Source organism: Eretmochelys imbricata, chromosome 7, assembly GCF_965152235.1.
Source record: "Eretmochelys imbricata isolate rEreImb1 chromosome 7, rEreImb1.hap1, whole genome shotgun sequence".
NCBI lineage: Eukaryota > Metazoa > Chordata > Testudines > Cheloniidae > Eretmochelys > Eretmochelys imbricata.
This window is the reverse complement of record NC_135578.1, coordinates 106,832,035-106,853,127: the sequence shown is the minus strand read 5'-3', so window position 1 is coordinate 106,853,127 and position 21,093 is coordinate 106,832,035. Positions and strand designations below refer to the sequence as shown.

The 21,093-nt window shown below is 39.2% G+C and overlaps 1 protein-coding gene across 1 annotated transcript; it reads right to left on the bottom strand.

Annotated features, from left to right (window-relative positions):
* Positions 1-312: 312 nt before the first annotated feature.
* Positions 313-19,890, bottom strand: NSMCE4A (NSE4A component of SMC5/6 complex). Its single transcript, XM_077822998.1, has 12 exons — positions 19,738-19,890; positions 19,277-19,591; positions 16,930-17,010; positions 16,154-16,284; positions 14,073-14,224; positions 12,064-12,163; positions 10,291-10,381; positions 6,096-6,190; positions 3,881-3,929; positions 2,069-2,160; positions 1,180-1,249; positions 313-557 (listed from the first exon to the last, which is right to left on the bottom strand). Exons 2-12 carry the CDS (start codon positions 19,584-19,586, stop codon positions 553-555), a joined length of 1,176 nt encoding a protein of 391 aa, XP_077679124.1. The 5' UTR covers positions 19,587-19,591; positions 19,738-19,890; the 3' UTR covers positions 313-552.
* Positions 19,891-21,093: the final 1,203 nt, after the last annotated feature.

Here is a 21,093-nt window from a genome sequence, read left to right as displayed (position 1 = left end):
AGGTTTCAGAGTAGCATTCATCCGACGCTACACTGAGGATCAAAATCTGGCAAGTTTTGTTTCTTCCTCTGATGTTTATATTCCATTCCATTCTCATTCCACTTCAGCTGTGACACCAACATTTTTCTAAAGCTCCCGATGAAGAGTTCTAAACCACCTTCTATTTTCTGTATACCCCACCTCTATATCAAGTACAGAGTATCAATAACAATCACTAATAACCACAAATGGAACTTAAGCTGCAGTCATGTAGTCTGTGTATTCTGGGCCATCCCTGTCTACATTTATTGTATAAAAATTTGGAAAACAGTCAACATTACAGAAGGGCTTTATTAAAGAAAATCATGATAGGATGAAAATGCCTTATGTATCATGACAACCTTTACTACTGTAAATGACATGTATAAATAAAAAGATACAATAAGCTTGTTATATAAAAAGAATCAAATTTAAACTAAACTAGTGTTCTCATCAAAAATAAATTTTATCATACAGTATATACATATAAAACTTATCTGAATATTTTAACACACATTTTTTCCTTCATGGCACCTAACCTAGAAAAGAAATAAAGAACATTTTAAAAGACAGTTCAATATCACCTAAACCTTATTACATTGCATTTATCATTGCTCCTTCATGTACTCTGTTCCTAAAAATAAATTCCATAGATGTATTTTAAGATGCCCTTAGAATATTTTATCACTTATCAACTGTCCTTTTTAAAATTAAAAATTATATAAACTAAACCATGATCATTCACAGCATTATATTTACAATATCAGTATGAAGTTCTGAGAACCGAACAACTAGCCAGCCATAAAATGTTCAAGTACACATATTTCAACTCTTTGCTGTTTAGAAGATTTATATGCAAAGACTTTTGATCCACAAAGAATACAGTCACACTCAGGTTTTTCCTACAGCACCCATCATTGTAATTAAACACTTTGCAATATCCAGAGTAATTCACCTGAATTAAAGTGGTCTTTAAAGTATACTTAAGGAAAAAACCCTAAACAAATATGCAATTTCAAGTATTTACATTAAACATATTACATTCTATGGGTTACACAAGCATTACAGGTAATTTCTCTACAATTCTTTCAAATACATACAAAATGTATGGATTGAACTATGAAGAAGTCTTCTGACAAATCAATTTAAATAAATACTTACTTTCATTTTCTTGGCTGACACCAGGAGGGGGAATCATAGGTTCTGTGATTTCAAAAGTTTCTACAATGTCCTGATCAGAGAAAATCAGAGTTTAAAAAAAAAAAGTTTATTACACTACTATGACTACTTAAACACATAGGAATTAGTTGTATTAGAAATACACAGGGCATTCACATTTCAGCACTTGCTAGAATGATTAGGTCAACTTAGGGAGGAGAAGGGATGGGAGTTCCATGTGCCAAAAATCTTTTTTTGCTACAGGTATATTTAAAAATAAACCACTTTAAGGTCTATTAGTCAAACTAAACTTCAGGTCACCAAGTTCTGCACACCCAGCCTGTGAAAAGTGGGTGCATATGTGATAGCTTTACAATTAGCACTTCACCATATGGAGCACTATCATTGTTTCATACCACCCTCAGGAACTTAGATAAGCCTGATCTTATGCACCCTAGGACATTCTTTTAAATCAAATTATGGATATGATAAATAGCAGACACATCCCTTCCCCCTCCTTCCCCCCGCCATGACTGAATGCTATGTAACACAGGAAAACAAACAGCAATTTGGACTGACTTCTAATATCTACATGGCCTTTATATAGTACAGTAATTGAAAGTTATTTGTAGCTGCACAGCCTTAGATTGGAAGCAGTATAAATGTGACATGGACTGGAATGAAGTCTCCATTCCATATCTCACTATAGAAAGAAACTGATTGTACCTACTAGTTTTCCGGAGTCCATAATGATCAATATGTATTGATACAAAGATGTGTACACAACTTGTCATAAGATACATTACTTTGTGACTTCACATCATAGAATAGCAGAGCTCTCCGAGACTCTTTAAATTTAAACTAAAGCAAAAGGCAGTGTCATCTATTGTACCTTCCAGTCTTGATGGCTCAAAGATATGACTGCTTGGTTCCGTACTTGGGCATTCTGGTCATTTTCTCTACCTTCTTCTTCATGTGAAGGCTCTGTTCAAAATACCACGTTTTCAGGACCCATACAGTTAGAAAGGCATGTCAGGTGTTACAGTACCATTCAGGAACATCAGAATTGCCATATCAGATCAAATCAGTGGCCCATCTAGTCCATTATTATGTCTCTGACAGGCCAGTACCAGATGCTACATAAAAAACCAACAGTAAACACTCTCTTAACTTCAGTAGTTGGTAGTGAATTTGTGTCAAATCTGCCAGACTGTTTCAGGCAAAATATATATATTTTGCCATCTTAAAACTTCACCTATTACCACCACATTGCAGTTTCTAATCCATTACAGGATTTTACCTCACACCTCATGTTTTCCTAGTATCCTCTAAGGAAGGGTTTTGTCAATTCATGCCAACTAATTATCCTTTACTAATGACTGATGATGTGCTCAGGGAATTCTAGATTAGACACATTATCTTTTATAAGCGATGTACTTGTTTGTCCCTACAATATTACAGTCTAGGTATTTATAATTCTGTTCTTAATTCTTGTTTTAACCAATTTTCCTGGTATTGATATAAGGCTCACTGGTCTGTAAGTCCAAGTATCTGTCACTGCCTTTTATATGACATCTGCTCCCCTCCAGTTCTCCAGCCATCCGTAGCTGACTTTAGTGTATTGCATTTTTTGCTTGCCACTGTCAACTTCTCTCTTATTCTTTTAGTACTCTTGGATTAATACTATCTGGTAAAGGTGACTTGCTGCTCTTTATCAATTTGTTCCAGGACTAATTCTTTGTTACCTAAAAAATGAAGGTCTCATGTAGATATACCCCATTACCCTCTGTGAAAACTAAAAAGAAAATCATGTAGCTTATCCTCAATTTCCCTTTTTTTCCTTGGCATTCTAGCAGACACACCAGGCTGCCTGCTTTGCTTTTGCAGGCTTCCTGCTTTGTCTATTATGTTTAAGACTTTTGTTATTTGCAGACTATTTTCTCTTCAAATTCTCTTTGCTCTCCTAATGTTCATCTTTTTACCTACCATAATTTATACTTCTTTCCATTAGGTTCACTTGGATTAGACTTCCATTTTCTGGGTTTTTTTGGACAGGTACTTCTTTAGCCAGAATTCAGCTTCTTTTGCCAGAATCTGGGAATGGGCAACAGGGGATAGATCACCTGATGATTATCTGTTCTGTTCATTCCTTCTGGGGCACCTGGCATTGGCCACTGTCGGAAGACAGGATACTGGGCTAGATGGACTTTTGATCTGATCCAGTATGGCCGTTCTTATGTATGTTCTTAGCTCATATAGGGCCTGCTCCGCAGCCTACTGAAGTTAATAGCAATCTTTTTAGCAACTTCAGTGACCTGTATACCAAAGCCCATGCAGTCTGTGTCTGTCTGCAGAGAAAAAGGTCAAGCATCCTAACAAAACTGGCTTGAAACTAAAGTAAACTTTAAAGGACTCTTCATTTAACAAATGCAAGTTAGTGCTTCTCTCTGTTTGCAATACTTTGAAAGTTGCATGGTCCAATCCTACAGTTACTCAAATAAGCAAGGGTTATGCTATCAGGCCTATGAAGCAGATACCACATAGGAACAGAAGCAATGCCCACTGAAGGCAATAGGTCATGGTGAGGTCTTGAGATACGAGTCCTAAATCTATTGCTTAAAAGACCTATAAACCGTCTAGATACACAAACTCTTTTGGTGCCTGAGTAATTTATATGCCTTTTAAAAAGTTAAATGTATTTTACCTATTACTGGCAGTTTGTCCTGATCCAGCTTTATTCTTGCAAAGCCATCCTAGAATGCAATACAATTTGATTTACAATTACAGAAACTAAAACTGTTCAGATGATTTAAAATATTGAAATAGACAACGACAATTTTTTTTTTTAAAGGCTACACAGTTTTTCATTTATTTGACTAACTTTGCAATGCTATATTAGTGGAAATGTACATATATTCTTGCATCAAGAATCTTAGTTATGTTACCAGAGCAACAATAACTAAGCCTCTTGCAAATACTTCCTACATATTCACAGGAGTGCAAATTTACCGTTGCGAAGGGAGACATAAGTGAACTTCCTAACATGTATCTGTAAAATCTCAATCATAACATGAATATAGTATTGACACACTTCCCTTGGTCATTTCACCACATGCATTTTAAATTGAAAATATAGTTATAGTTTTCATTATCATTTATTCATTTTCAAATTTTCTTCGCTGAATTCAAAAGAATTCCTTTCACTGATTACATACATGCCAAACTTGAATTAAGAGAGTGGGTTATCTGAGCACATAGTAGTCCTGAAAAGATTTGAGAACTGGATTGGTTACTTTTAAACCACTGAAAAAAAACTTTAGGCAGAGAACAAACTTGAGATATTCTAGCCCAAAGCAAAATATATAAGTGAAGTTAAGGATACAAAAAAAGGGATTTGGGATTAAAAATATGTCAACTACAGAATTAAATCCATTAAAACACATGCGCAGGAAAACATGGTCTTCTTAAGCGATTACAGGCTTTTGCACTTAAAACTCATCTTAAAAACAATTCAACTACTATTCCAATATATTCCACAGTTCTGTGACTGTCATAACTTGATACGTTTACCAGCCGCTTCAAAGGAAAAACAAAGGAAAAAACACCATCACATTTGCATTATTCCTATTTCTTCCTGGACAATGTCATTCGGGGGAAGAATAATGCTTGGTACTCCACACTTCATGTATGAAATCAGGCAAAAGGAGCAAAGCACTTTCACAGATTAAGTGAGGATTAATTTACAAAAATATAAGCAAGAGTGCCTGCACAAAGTTTTAGTTCTTTAAAACGATTTACAAACAAACACTAAAAAAACCCTCAAACCACTTCCGCGGGTGGTAAACGGTTGATTTCACAACCAGATGCACTGCGGGAAGCGGCGCAAACCACAGGGACTTGCTGGCCGCCGCTTCCTGCGGCTCCCATTGTCCTGCAACGGCAAACTGCAGCCACTGGGAGCTGCGGGCAGCCGTACCAATGTAAACAAACGGTCTTGCAGCCCACCAGCGGATTACCCTGACAGGCTGCGTGCGCCGCAGGTTGCCCACCACTGATCTACACAGACAACAAACTACATGGACAAGTCCACCGAATGAGTCAGTGTCAGAGCAAGGATTAGATCTCAGGAGTTTCTGGGTACAAGTCCCAGGCTCAATGCATAAACCATACTTATAAATGCAAAACAGACATTAATAAAACTAAATAAAAATCAAAAAGTGCTAAATATATTATTTAATTTTTTTTAAAAACTAAAACAGATTTTCATCCAAATGCAGCTTGAAACAACCTAGTAAATAAAAAAAGCATTGGTCACCATTTTCTAACAATACAAATGTAAAAATTAATTTTAAAAATGTATGTTAAACTATCTTAATTTAAGCAATGATGTGTATTTGTTACAGTGTATCCTCCTGTTAGCAACAAGTACTGACCAATGAGAATTAACCTTTAAGACAGTAACTAAAGTAAAAATGCAAAACCAGATCAAAATTTCTGATTGCTGGTTGAAATTATAATTAAAATTGGTGATTTATATAGCTTTAATTTAAATCAGTCCACTCCAATTTTTATCTTAGGGTTCTGGTGACAATGTAAAATCCATTTATGCTTATTTGTCTTTGATCACAAATCTATTAAAATTTCTCTATTAGACTAATGAAAAAAATGGGATTTCAAACACTTTGCCAATAAAATTTTCACAAATGCAAATCAGAGTTGGACTCCACAGTATCAAATCAGTGTCAAATGTTAGACCTGCATTCCCAAATCATCCTGTCCCAGAAGCAAAAAATATACCACCTCACTAAAACTGTGGAAACAGCAGCTGCAATTACGGTAAATAAAAAGAAACAAATATTCTGGTTTTCTTGGATCATTCCAGTATACAAGTAAGATTTGAAGACCAAGTTACTCCTTACCCTTATAATGAAGGACACATGAAAGATGTTTTCCACAGTGCGTGCAAAAGAACTTGGATCAATCACAAAATCAAAGAAGGAAATAGGTATATTCGCTATAGACATAAGAAAACAGTGGTTATAAAACAAATCATATACATAAAGCTAGCAGAGATGTAAATGCTAATTTAAGAGATAATAGTCTATGTAGGGCTTAAGCAAATTGTTATATATTTAACTGTTCTTATGTGAATTTTAATATATTTTCAAATTCTTAATGTGTAACAGGGTTTTGGTTTTTTGTTTTTTAATACACAGCGTATTACCCCTTTCTCCCCGCTACGTCCCACCTCCCCACATACACCTGAAATGAAATAAAGTAGTTAAAAATTGTCATTGTTTCATTAATTAAGAACACTCCTGCAAGATAAGTGCTAACATGCCCTACTCTGTTGGAATGGCCATACATTGGAAAGAATTAAAAAGGAAGGAAAGGGGTGGTAGGAGATCAAAAAGACATGTAATTAACGGTTCTGAACTCTCTCTGCCTAGAGTCTTGTTAAAAGAAGTTTCCCAGTTATGCATCCTAAATAGACTTTTTTTTTTTAAACATATGTTTTCCCTGCAAGTCTAGCTGGAGAAGATATTTTTTAAATATAGATGATCAATGCTACTAAAATGTTCTTATACAAATATATTAATATACTACTGGCAAAAGCATGTCCACAATCAGCATATTTATTACATATGCAAAAAACCTGAGAACAAAAACAAGATAAAAAACTAACAATCTGTTTCCCCATTCAAATCTGAAAATTATGGATTCTGCACCCTGATCGGGATCCCAGCAACCAGGGCAAGACACGAAATGAAGCCAAAACAGCACCTCCCACCCTAAATATTAGCCTTTGAGCCTGCAGAATGTGGCTCAACGAACTATTTGTTTATTTAAAATGAAAACCGACACACCTGTCTCTGATTTTAGATTCATGACAAATTAAAAAACACAGATACATAACAGAAACAAGAACAGCAATGGGAGACCAGCGATCAAAGTGCCTGCACCCCTTTACTCCAAGCATAAAAAACAGCCGGGCACAACACACAAATATTAAACATCCTCATCTCTGTTTTGACAGAAAGCACAAACTCCACACCTTTGAGTTGACAAAACCTTCAAACCCTAGCCACCTTAGCCTTCTAAACTGGTAGGCTTTTAGACTAGGTCTATACGGGGAGCTGGGGGTGATTCCCACCTCCAGTACACATATTCACACTAGCTCTCATTGAGCTAGTGCACTAAAAGTAGTAGTGTAGCCACAGTAGCAAGGGCAGTGGTGAGGCTGGTCACCCTGAGTTCACCACTGCCCATGATGGTACTAGGGCTACACTACTATTCTTAGTATGGTAGCTTGATGATGAGAGTATGTCTCCTCAAGCTGGGAACGTATGCAAGTATGTCTCCTCGAGCTGGTAATCACCCCCACACAACTTCTAAGTCTAAGATTAACCTTGGTTCTAGATGTCAACGAATTCAGATTATTTCCAACTAAACTGGAAAGTTGAAAGGCCCTCAAAACACCCTGCCAATAGCGCCCTCTCAAATACCAAGTAAGCTCCAGCTTCAACACCCCTCACTACCCAAACTGTGTCAATCTCAGGTGAAGGCAGGCAGGGCCCAAGCCATTTAGGGCTTCTCAGGTCCAAATCACCACCTTTATCTCCAGCCAGAAGCAAATAGGTGGCCAATTCAAATTCCAAATACCGTCACTGCATGTTTGCAGCAAGACACCTGCTTAAGAAGTGAAGAGCTGCATTCAGCAGTAGCTTCCGTTTTAGCAAACTAAAGATGTAGCCCCATGGAGGGCATACGGCTTAATCTTGAGGTGACAAAAGCACGTATCACAATAGAAAGGCCTGTATAAATCATAAAAGGTTGCAACCTCCTGACTAGACAGATTATAAAATGCAGCCCTAGTTATTAAATCATCATTTATTAGGCCCTATGGTGGTGTCCCCTGAATAGATATGTGGACACAGTCGGCAATGGGCTTTGTTGCAAGGAGAGGTTCCTGGGTTAGTGGTTCTGTTGTGTGGTTGCTGGTGAGTATTTGCTTCAGGTTGGGGGGCTGTCCACTCAACCACACAAAAGAACCACTAACCCAGGAACCTACCCTTGCAACAAAGCCCGTTGCTGACTGTGTCCACATATCTATTCAGGGGACACCACCATAAGGTCTAATCACATCAGCCACACTATCAGAGGCTCGTTCACCTGCACATCTCCCAATGTGATATATGCCATCATATGCCAGCAATGCCCCTCTGCCATGTACATTGGTCAAACTGGACAGTCTCTACGTAAAAGAATACATAAATCAGACGTCAAGAATTAAAACATTCAAAAACCAGTCGGAGAACACTTCAATCTCTCTGGTGACTCGATTACAGACCTAAAAGTGGCAATTCTTCAACAAAAAAACTTCAAAAACAGACTCCAAGGAGAGACTGCTGAATTGGAATTAATTTGCAAACTGGATACAATTAACTTAGGTTTGAATAGAGACTGGGAGTGGATGCGTCATTACACAAAGTAAAACTATTTCCCCATGTTTATTCCCCCCCTCAACCTCCCACTGTTCCTCAGACGTTCTTGTGAACTGCTGGAAATGGCCCACCTTGATTATCACTACAAAAGGTTCCTCCCCACCCTCCCTCCTACTGGTAATAGCTCACCTTAAGTGATCACTCTCGTTACAGTGTGTATGGTAACCCCCATTGTTTCATGTTCTCTATGTATATAAATCTCCCCACTCAGTATTTTCCACTGAATGCATCCGATGAAGTGAGCTGTAGCTCACAAAAGCTTATGCAAATAAATTGGTTAGTCTCTAAGGTGCCACAAGTACTCCTTTTCTTTTTGCGAATACAGACTAACAAGGCTGCTACTCTGAAACTGGTAATTTAGCAGTAAGGTATTCCCTAGGAAATATCCCAGCCTCTTCCATCCTCTGACTTCACCACCTCAACCAAGATTCACAATCATCATTGCTGTGTACAGTATTATTTAAAACTTCTATTCTGTGTCTGTAAAAAAATATAGTCTTTTGTCTGGCGAAAACTTTTTTCCTGGAACCTAACCCCCCGCTATTTACATTCATTCTTATGAGGAAATTGGATTCACTTAGCATCGTTTCTCTTAAAGTAGCATTTTTCAGGAACATAACTACAACATTAAGTGAAGAGTTACTGTACGTCAAAGAAATCCATATGCTGTGAAAACTGTCACATCATAACAATCCAAATAATAATAATCTTAACCAAAAATGAAAGATTAAATACAGTTTGATAATGAATACTCTCAACACCAAAGACTAGTTTCTAGAACACAGGCCCCACGAAACACACTTCCTTAAGGCGAACTGGAATTTTGTCCTCCCTTAACAGAGGGAGTATCAATTCCCATCTGTGAAGGATTCAGTTTTTCCCCCACTGGCCTTCACTAGCCAAGGCAATACACAAGTCATGGAAAAAAAGTTGTCTCAACACATCCAAAATCTCGTAAGTAATGCTGGCTGAAATTCAAGTAGAGCCCTAATTAATGTCCGCTCAAAAACTTATTGTGGATGAGGTCTCACAACTGTTTGCGTCATATGTGCTCAATTAACTTCGTGCAATATCATCAGTTAGATGATAGGCTGCTGTCACAGTTACTTGTTTAAAAAAAAAAAAAAAAGGACTGAAAGAACCTTTCTAATACCCTATTTTTGACTAGAGTCAAGAGATTAGTTGAACTGGTTCACTGTCATATTTCTCGAACAGCTCCATCAGTTTCAGCAGAACCCAATCTTACATTTAAAAATATCAAGTTTCTAGTCCTTATTGTTCCAAATGTCAACCGAAACCATGTTTTTCTGAGTCTGCAGAGAGAAACAATAGCTCCTCAGGCTAAATGCTGCAATTGCAGGCCATAAATGCAGTACAATCACTGTGGAGACCGCACAGAGACAGAATTTAGAATGTGGCCAGAGTTCAAGTCTACAAGCCTAACCTCCTCACCAGCAAAGAAGGACACACTGGAACCTTGGATTCTAGACACCATTAATTACTAATGTAGTAACTGAGTTTCATTCCCTAGCTTCCAAAGTGTAATCTATATAGCATATTACACCTCCCTGTTTAGTGCAAATTTTAGCTAAACTGGAGGCACACTTACGATCATCTTGAAAATAGCTCTGCAACAATCCCAAGATCCTCTCTACTTCTTTTTCTGTGGCTTCCTGATGAGACTCCTCCATTTTCTTCAACTGAAAAAAAATATCAAGAATCATGCATCTATCCTGGTGTAAGCCAACATTACAGAGAAAAAACATTTTTCTACATTTTTTTAATCATATTCTTTTAGTGACAAGTTTTAGTACTAAGCAGTGTGGAAGTATAACATTGTATAAGTATAGTTGTATAAGGGGACATGCTGGATACATTGTATATGAGAGGGCATGCCAAAACATGTTACAAAGTATCTGAGGGAGCACATGTAGGGACAGTTAGCTTTTGAATGGAGAAGCAATTAAGATAGAGCCAGCAGGTCTAAGAAGCAGGCATCAGAATGGAAGGTGTGAAGGGCAATTAGTTAAGTTAACTGGAAGCTGTTAAAGGAGATTGTTAAGGGTGGCAGGTAATTGAAGATATGTGACTGGTCTCAGGGATCTCGAAGGGTGGTGACTAAAATCTTTTTTCTTCTTTTGTCTGTAACTTCTCTGTAACTTGTTCTCCAAAAACTGTATAAATTAAGAGACACAAGCCCCACTCGGGGGGCTCACTTCTAAATGTATTAGCAGAGCAGCTTTGCTAATAAAACAGAGTGGTCTGATAAATTGTGAGTCTGAGTCAAACTTTGACAGCAGAAAGAAAACATCAGCTCTGAACTGTTGCATTTGGCTATAAAAAACAGAAGACAGAGTAATAAAAGGCTGCTGTCATGGAACATAATATGCATAACATACTTGACTATGTCAAATGCCTGGAATCTATTTATCTGAAAGACTACCCTTCTCTCTTTGCCACATCTGCCATGCACAGTGGCACCTGAACTGCAGCCCCACTTATTTAAGAAAGGAGACAGTTAGCCGCTGCTTTGGAAACTTACTCCCGCTCTTCCAATCCAGCTCAAGAGTTCCAGTTTATCAATTTCCAGGACTTATTGTAAGGACCATTTGTTTTTCCTAGTTGTGAGGAATTGGGAGGAATCTGCTGGTGCATAAACTTCTAAAACCTTAAAAATCAGTTTGGGGGGTTGGGGGGCTTGTTATTACTAAAATGGACAGTTACTTAAGGTTTTCTTTAACCTATATTGATAAAAAGGCCGGACATTTACTTAAGAAAAATCATGACAGGTTTGAAATTACTCCTAACAGGATATTAATGAGATAATGTGATTTTGCAGATCTGTCTTATCTATAATAAAGAGAGGCATACTAAAGCAGCAGTGGCAAAACAAAACCAATTTGGAGGAATAAGAACATCTCCCTGGAATCCAAACCGAAACTGCTGCACGCATTGGTCATATCCATTTTTCAGTATGTGTGCAAGACACGGACCTTTACAGCAGAACTTGAACAGAAAATACAGGTAGCAGAGATGAGATATTTCCGTAAAATCCTGGGCATCTCCTACTTGGACCACATCACCTAAGTCTCCCAAAGTTGTGAAAAATCCACAACCCTGAGATATGTAGTTAAGATGACCTAACCCCTGTTGTAGACAGCACAAGGTCATTGGAAAGATTCTTCCATGAACCTAGCTACCACCTCTCTGGGTGGTGGATTAACTACAGCAACGGGAAAATCCCTCACCACTGCGGCTGTGCCACTATAGCGTTTTAAGTGCAGCCATAGTGGTAGAGAAAACAGATAATTCACAAACTAAAAAAGTGACTTAAGATAGCTATGCTGTCAAAAATGATTATTAAAAATATTACTTTACAAACCTGAGCAGGCATTGCCCTTTTTTCTTCTGTTCCTGCTTTCCTTTTCTGCCTCTCAATCCGTTGCCTTGCTACAGGAGGATCAGCTTTGAAGGATCCCAACCTAACCCAAGTAGAAAAGTAGCATGAATGTATGTAAACTACTTTACTAGAGAATATATTGAGCAGTTTGTTTGCTGGGTTAAGATGGAAAATAATGCTAGGAAACTGAACATGAAGCTTCTAATATGTACTATGATTCCTATAAACTGCCACCACTAATGGTTCTGTGAATTACAATTTGCAATCAGCTTTGCAACAGTATAAATCAATACAATGTTAAATGCATTATTTTATTCCAAGTTTTTTTTAGTAAAATAAATTAAAATCTATTTGTCATAGAGACATGACATTTTTTATATTAACTAGTAACACTGAATTTATATCTTCTTTAAACTGAGCTTTTGGGGTAGTCCATGCTTCTTTTTCTGAAAATAGTCCAATTTTATATTTTTTCTCTGATCATTTGTTTAATTTTTACAATTGTAAGCCTGTACCTATGAACATGTTAACTTCGCATTTTGAAACAAAACTCTCAGAATAGGGCATAGTATGTTCAATGGACTGAAAAATGGATATAGATCTAATTTCTTAAAACATGAGTTCTAATTCAGGGCACTTTAATAGATACCAAAAATTCAGTACTTTGTCAATATTCACACTTTGCCATAGGAAACCTAACCTTCTATAGAAGAAGGGTTTAGCTAAAGGTCCAGACTCAACTATTTAGAGAGAAATCAAAGTTAGACTTTCTTCCATTCAATATCTTTGATCATTTCCAGTACAATGTTTGAATAAAATTACCCTCAGCACTTTGTTGGTACTTTTAAAACACAAAAACTATCTGAGATTTCAATAGTAAACTAGCTACTAGTCTTCCTAACATATCAATCATCTGTTATTACAATCCAGTGTGTTAGACCGTATGATCATGTTTACAACCACTTGCAACAGTTACTTGTAGTACAAGTGGTATAGCTGGTTGAGGCCTTCAAATACTTCAGACTTTTATCAGAGTTGAAATTCTACTTGTAGGGGGGAAAACCTGCATTAGCAGGGACAGGATGATCAAACTGATCTTTTTCATTTAAATTGGGATCTATCACAGGGTGAGCTGGGACTGTCTGAAGTTAACGCCGGGCTTCTGGGCCTGAGTCAGGTAACCAAGGATCATTTGACAGCAGCCCGGAGGCAGCACCTCATAAGAGTGCCTCTTCACACAGAGGAAAACTTGCATGGAGCACAAAGCCTCTCCTGCAGTAGAGCCAGGAAAGGAGAAGTATGGGGATGATTTCCAGGATTCAGATTATTTCCTAGGAAACAGCTGAGAAAAGCAGGAAGTACTGGGAGGCTCTCAAACTACAGAATCCTGCAGAGGATTACATGGTGCTCAGGGAGACAGATCAGGATAGACACACAATCAGGTAGGAGGTCTGGGAGCAAAGCCCACAAAGTGCTTTACAGGGCCTGGGGAAGGCCTAAGGAGGAGGACTCTCCTGTGACTTTGGCTGTGCCTCCCAGATGAGGAAAATGGAAATATTACAAGGGCAGAAGGAAGGTTTTCAGAGGATGGCACTGTAGGGCAGAAAAGACTAGGTAAAGGAAATTTTGAGATCTTACTGTCCAGTGGAAGAACTGTTTGCTTCAGAAGAGTGAAAAAATGGTTTATGTTCATTTTGTGTTACTACTTCATAAACCAGACCCCGAAAGGACAATGTTATTTGAAATGCCTGGGTGAACATGAGTTCATCTAGGTGGGAGAAGGGCACAACTCAGTGTGCAGTGACGCAACTGCCATGCCAGGAGAGACCTCTGCTGTGGACTGCAGCCAGACTCCCAAGTTAATCTCTTCTCTCAAATACAATGCACTACCTAAACATTGATAAGCTAAGGGTCAGTCCTTTTGAAAACTAACTTGAATTAGGCCATGTTGCACTTCAGCATACATGATCATTTTCCTTGAATATACTTACATGTAGTGAAAAGAAGGAGATCTTCTGAAATATCTTTCTGCTTCTGCTCCCAGTTTATGCCAGGCATTATTAGGTAAAAATCCATGAGCAATGCTCTCATCATCACTATCATTTTCTTCTCCTTCTAGACGATTTAGGCCCATAAATGTTAGCTATTGGGGGGACGGGGGGGAGATATTGCATCTAAATTTCACTTAAAGCAAAGTCAATGGCTGCTTATTTCTAAGATATTGCATTATAATGTATACCCTACTTGAATACTGCAAGAATCGCTTACTTTTTTTCCAATTACAGTAAAAAAAACAAAAAAGAACTAAGTTAAAGTCGACATATAGAAACATGAATTACCTAATGAAAGAATGACACTGTCAATTGCTACTGAAACAAAAATTCAAATATTTAGATATGTCTTCCCAAATTGTACTAAAAAGGAAAAAAATCCACATTTTAAAAATTATACAATAATTCACTAAATATTATATGAAAGAATGATTGGTCTTGGTCCAACATCTTACTGGTCTTATCACAAAAAAAGAAACTGGTATGTTCCTTCTTGGAACATAGCAGTTTCTCTTAATTATAGTTTCTCATTTGTCTATCCTCACCCCCACTGTATAATTTTTAGGCCTCAATCCTGCAATAAGCTCTACACAGGTAGCCCATTCAGCCCTATGGGAGCCCCACTGAAGTCAGACATCTACGTGGGTGTAGGCATCTGCCTGAACAGAGTTTATTGCAGAACTGGGACCTGTAGCCCCGATTCTGCTAAGATTTAGGCATAAAGTTATGACCAGTTTGTGAGTAGTTCCACTGAAATCAATGGGACCTAAGGCAGTTATCAATTCTCTTTTTCAGACTGCCAGCACGAGGCTGTTTAAAGAGACACTGCCTCACGGCTGTCTTCAACATGACAGCTTTCCTGCATTTCAGAGGACAGGAATTGAAGTGTCCTCCTGCATAGCAGCAAAGAGTGATGCTGTGCTATCTACTATCTTACTTATCATATGTTCTCCAGAAGTTCAGTTGCCAGTTATAACTTCAGATACCTGTATTTTTTACCCATAAACTAAATATCTATGCAAATGGATGGTTATGAATGGTACTAGAAAGACAACACAAGTCCTCTATTGATTTGCAAGCTTTCTTCCATTGCCCAGTGCGTGTTAAACTCGTCTTTGCATAGCTATATCTAAGAATGAGAGTACAGTTTCGCCTCTGCCTTCATACAATCCATGACCGCTATGCCAGCAAGTGTGGAAGTTACTGTTTCTTAACTTTACAATGCAATTAAAAGCACACAGTTTCTGAACATACCACATTTTTGGGACAACTGAACACATTTCAAGTACCGTATAAACATCACATGCCTCTTCCCCCTTTAGCCAATAATAAGCAATGGAACCTAATTCTCTTGTACAACAAAGCTACACCTTTGACAAAAAGTTGCAACTCCTCATTAGGCTACTGTAACAGCTTATAATAAGAAAATGAAATTGGCTTTTGCTCCAATGTCAGCGCAAACTGGCACTTTTTAGCCAGAGTATCAAGAAATAAAACAGGAGATCTTCAAAACTGCCAATAAAATTCAGATATCGAAGTCCCACTGAAAATCACAGCTTTGGTTAAAATAGGAATTAGTGCATGTAATAGAAAAAAGAACAGCAAACATTGGTTTTGAAAAGCTATACCTTCAAAACAGCAAACAGCAGATTTCTTTTCTTTACTAAATACACTACTGTAAAGAACCTCATTCAATTCACTGCTGTGAAAAATCATTTGATGCAGTAAGACGCTGATCCTGTAACATTTGGAGTCTAAATTTGTATAGCTACATTTCCTTTATTAAAACTGTAGATTCTAAATGTAGCCTTTAAAACAACTATTGTAGATTGAGCAGAAACTTAGAATAAACTTCTAGACTGCTTGCAAAAAAAGTTAAAGAACCTCATGAAATTATGCTAAGTTTTAATGCAACAGCAGTGTTTTGTCTGAAATCTTCTAACCCCAGTTTCTTTTCCCCTTCTATTACATATAGGGCAATCTCAAGCCACATTTAAACAAGTCAGCAGTTTTTAACTTACTAAATCTTCAGCAAATGCTGGCAAGTCAAATACTGTCATTTCAGAGTGTAACTCATTTGCTTTCTCCTTTCCTAGATTTGATGCCAAAACAAGAAACTGGGCATCCAGAGCAGCCTCCCTTGCCTGGGAAACTGTTATGGAAAAAGAAAGATGTATGTTAGCAAAATACAATTGTCTAAATGTGATAAAGTATACACTACACTAACTCTAAAATCAGAGCTAATGTGCTTTGTAAGTCAATTTCTGAAGATCAAACCATTCCTTTTATTGTACAGACTGCTCTAAAAGAAAACGTTTGCCAATTCTGCAAATAGCAATCACTGCCAATAGGAAGCATGAAACACTGTCAAGCCATCATTAAAGTAAAATTACATTTTCTTCCCCAATATATTTGCTCTTTCCAAATACAGCACACTGAATCTATTTACTTAAACAACATTAGTTTTCACACTATTTTTTCACTCCTGTTGCACTGCAGAGCCAAGACACAGAAGTATAAATAAACTGTTGTATTTTTAGCTATAAACCTAAATTTATTAAAGGGGAGTTTCCTGGCTGCTTTGTTTGTTGCCTTTTTTTAAGTGTAGTGAGGTCTGCTCAAGCAGTTCCATCTTCATTTCAATTTATTAAAGAACTGTACTGCTATATTTTAGTGTTTTCATATAGTACTTGGACCTGAATTTGATTCCCATAAATTTTTTTATTTTGAGTATCACATCAGTAGCTTTGAGGTTCAAAGCAAAAATTTCTGAAATAGACTGTGGGATTAACTTTACCTCCACTGAACAATTTATTGGCTTCTTGTAGCGCATCTGTCAAACTATTGCTTTTTGAACTCAGCATATCCTCACGATTCTCTGGGAAAAAAGAAAACAACAAATAAATGAAATCTTACATTAAACATGTACACATCAAAAAATAAACACCTATAGCCTTAAGCATAAGTAGCTAACAGTGCTTGACGCTAAATCTCACCAAATTTAAAGTACTCCAAATCTGTTTTTAGTACTTTTTACAGTGAGCATTTATGTAGGCCCTGATCCTGCAAACGTTTATGCCCATGCTTAACTTTAAGCATATGGGTAGTCCCACTGAAATCAACGGGACTATTCGCATGTTTACTGCTAAGCATTTAAGTATTTGCAGATCAAAACAGTAGCACTTGTCACTGCAGATAGTAGGACTATTTCAGTACTGTAAAATGAATGTTTCAATAAAAAGAGTTCCCATTTATAGAATGAGACTCAGAAATGCAAAAGCTAGGATTTCCCCCACAAGCCCTAAAGTGATTACAAACCATCCACAGTATATTTCTGGCATGTGGACATTTTTAAAAAGCTCCAAAATTAAGAAGTAGATCTTAATCTTATATGTAATTTGCTGATCATTCCAATTAAAATATCCTGTTCTAAGTCAAAGTAGTTACCAGAGCTCATGAGAGTTATGCCATATGTCATTTGTCTTACACATTTAAACATCACCAATTAGGGACCTCTATAAAAACATGCAAGGTTGTACAGCACAATGGGGTCATGGTCTATGACCAACGCTCCTAAACACTATACAATAATACATATAATAATAATAAAGGTTGTTTCATTTCTAGACATCACTAGGTTAAAACAAACAACTACATTTATTTAGATTAATAAACATCGACACAATGGGAATATTTGAATGCCTGACTCTATATGACTACTCACAGCATCATAGTGTTCAAGTGGTTTGAGCACATGCATCCAGCTCTTAATACACTTTTCCAAAGCGCTGGTGTTTTTCTTGATAAGTGTATTATTAAACATCTTATAACACTAGTTGAGTTATTCTAAAACTGAGTTGCAATTTCATGTAAAAATCATGTAAATTAAGCAAGTCAGAATGAGATGGAAGATTTTCGGGGGGATTGGGAAGGGGGGCAGGGGGAACAAAAACAAAAAAAAGACAAAAAATACCAGGTGCTGCTGGAATTGTTATTGATGACTTAGTAGTCAAGCACTCTTACAAGTCAGAAGAATAGTGACAAAGGGACATCACTGATGACTGTACACATAGGAGAAACAGAGATCATAGAGGTAAAATACAGGTCATAAGCACTGGTGATCACTGAAAACCCCATGGACCCTTTTGCAAATTGTAGGATAGTGTTCTGGTTTAGGTCTATTCTGGCTATGATTCTTCCGTACTTTCCGGTAAAAATATCATATCTTCATCTGTGCACTGCGTTGCTGTACACTGATAAGGACTTTCCATATCTCATCCCAAAAATCATAAAGCACGAAGTCTTAACACTGCTTTAATACAGTTTTATATGGAATTATGGTAACCACATAGTGATTACTAAACTTCTCATGTCACTGACCAACTATCCTTCTACATTTTAACATTAAAAATGTGATGACAAAAGTTGTTTTTAATTCAAAGATAAAAGTCTACTAAATAGGCCATCACCTCAAATTGCTAAATTTATACTCGTTTCAGAGTAGCAGCCATGTTAGCCTGTATGCCTCCCTCAATTGGGCCTTGGCAGCAAAAAAGGATGCAACACATTTACAGCAAAATTTTCAAACTTGGATGTCTAAAACGAGATGTTAAATAAAGATTTAGGTGCCTAAATTTCAAAAATGTCAAACACCCTCAACTCCTGCAACAGATTGTCTGGTTATCCAGCACCTATGAAGGTTAAACCACTTAAGTGCCCAAAATTTGGCAATGCTCACTCATACAATTCAGGAGGAGAGACGATCCTTTAAAGAACCTGGTAAAGTGTTTTCCCTCTGGAGAGGAAGAATTCTGCTGTGACGTTAGTCTCCATCATCCGAAGACCAGCACCAGTTTCAGCCCTAGCTCTCTATATGCCTCCCAGTGAGTAGGGCACAGGACGTTTGTCCTGGGCGGGGCAGTCTCCTGCAGCTGCATCAAGCACGACGGAGACAGCTGCAGCTCTGCGTCAGGGCTAAGTCTCTGGCTGCCGCAGGGAGACCCCAGCGCTATCATCGTTGTTACTATTTGTATTACCCTAGCGCCAAGGAGCACCAGCCACTGCCCAGGACCGCACTGTGCCAGCCCCGTACGAACACGGATCACCCTCCCGGACCCCAGGGCCGGGGCGATCCCCAGGCTTACGCTGCACTCTGTTGATCAGCTGACGATACTGCTGCCGGAGCATCCTCCTGTCCGTGTGGTCCTCATCAGGCTCGGCCCTCTCGCTGCCCTGCCCGGACTCCTCTTCCGACTCCGCTTCCTCCCCGTCACCCGCTTCGTTCGCAGCCTCCGGGGGGCCCTGACGGCCTGGGCCTCCCGCCAGCCTGCGCTGCTGGTGCTCGGGCACGGCCCCGTTGCGAGAGGTGGACGGGAAAGGCTGGCGGTGGCTGCGGCCCGAGTCCGGGCCCCGGCCCTGGAGGGAGTCGCCGCCGCTTCCAGCATCTTCAGACATCGCCGCTGCGGGCGGGGCAGAAGGAGAGCGTGAGCCGCGGGCGGCCCTACGCCTTCCTCACTCCCCCGGCCTCCTTCAGGCTCGGGCCTTGCCCCATCCCCCCTCCGGGGGAAACACCTCCTCAAACCCTCCCGCTCCGCCGGGCTCTCACCCCTCAACGCGCTGGGCCCCGCGTGCCACTGGCGCCCTGAGCGTCATGCGTTGTTAGGACTCTCACGACGGCGAGGCGCGAAGGCCAAAGCGCGAAGCCAATGGGGGGCGGGGAGAGCAGAGAGGAAGCAACTCGTCCGAGGGGTACGTGTAGCGCCGGCGGCGTCCCCTTCCGCCTCCGTCTCTCAGTATCTGCAGCGCCCCCTGGCGTGTGGGAGGCGCACGACGCTCAGGGAGCCGCTGAAGCGCCTCTGAGGGGTTAGGACGGAGGGTGTTTCTGCTCAGGGGGGGCGGGGTGCTGACGCTGCCCTGAGCGCCGGGGAGACAGGGGGCACCTCGCTGTAGTTGTTCTTTTACATTCCCCCTCACCTCATCTCTCGTTAAAACCTGGAAATTAACTGCAGGGCCCACGCTTCATGCCAAATGATGGGTGCAAACCGGCCGCACCAGGCGGTGCTCGAAGGAAGCTGCAGGTTTGCCCACGGTCCTGGTGCGTGACCGTGTTCAACGCACAGTGTGGTTTGACAGCCGGTGCAATCTGCGGCAGGGCACTTCCCTACCTTGTTCATAGCACGGTAGTGTAGATGTGTAACTGTCGCACTATCTGCTCCTGGACCCAGACCCTGTACTGCTAGGAGCCCTACAAAAAGATGGTCCCTGCTCCCTGGAGCTTACAGTCTAACTATAAAGAGACAACAGACGGATCTAGACAGAGTGGGCAATACTGTACGAGCAAACAATGAGACAGGATTGGTCCACAAGGTTAGGCAGTGGTTACTGCACATCCTCAGCCCACAGCGTTATCTGGCTTTTAGGAAGACATTCTTGTTTCAAAATTGGACCCTCTGTTGGCTGGAACTAGTATTTAAACTGCAGCACTTCACCAGGTGCTCAAAAAATAAATTGTTAGAGTACTGCACCAGCATGGAACTGTGGAGTTACACAGCAGGCAACTGTGAAACCTAAAACTAGAACGATATTTTCTACTATATGTACATGAAAGCTAAATATGAATTACTTGTAACTTTGTTGTTTCAAATGTTTTTCAGAAGGTTACCGAGGACTATCCCTCAGAGAGAACTAGCCATTTTTAAGGAAAATAAACATCCAGACACCACTTCTGAAACATAGATGTGTGTGTAATGAAAAAAATCCACATGTGAATAGTTATTCAAGTATGTACATGACTGCATATGCTGTATTTCCACATCCCCTTTACACAAAATTCATGTCCAGGCAGCTGCAGTTCACAAGACTTCAAATATAATAATCTGTTGCCAAGCATAATGAATCTATGACCAGCAAGGCCTGCACAATTATCACTGCTTCCTCAGTAATCAGGCATCAGAGGAGTAGC

Coding starts and splice junctions, on each gene's coding strand:
- NSMCE4A (XM_077822998.1), bottom strand. CDS start 19,586: ATGTCTGAAGATGCTGGAAGCGGCGGCGACTCCCTCCAGGGCCGGGGC. Junction 6,191..10,290: donor GAGCTATTTTCAAGATGATC/GTAAGTGTGCCT, acceptor TTATGTCTATAG/CGAATATACCTATTTCCTTC. Junction 2,161..3,880: donor GGACAAACTGCCAGTAATAG/GTAAAATACATT, acceptor TATTTTGAACAG/AGCCTTCACATGAAGAAGAA.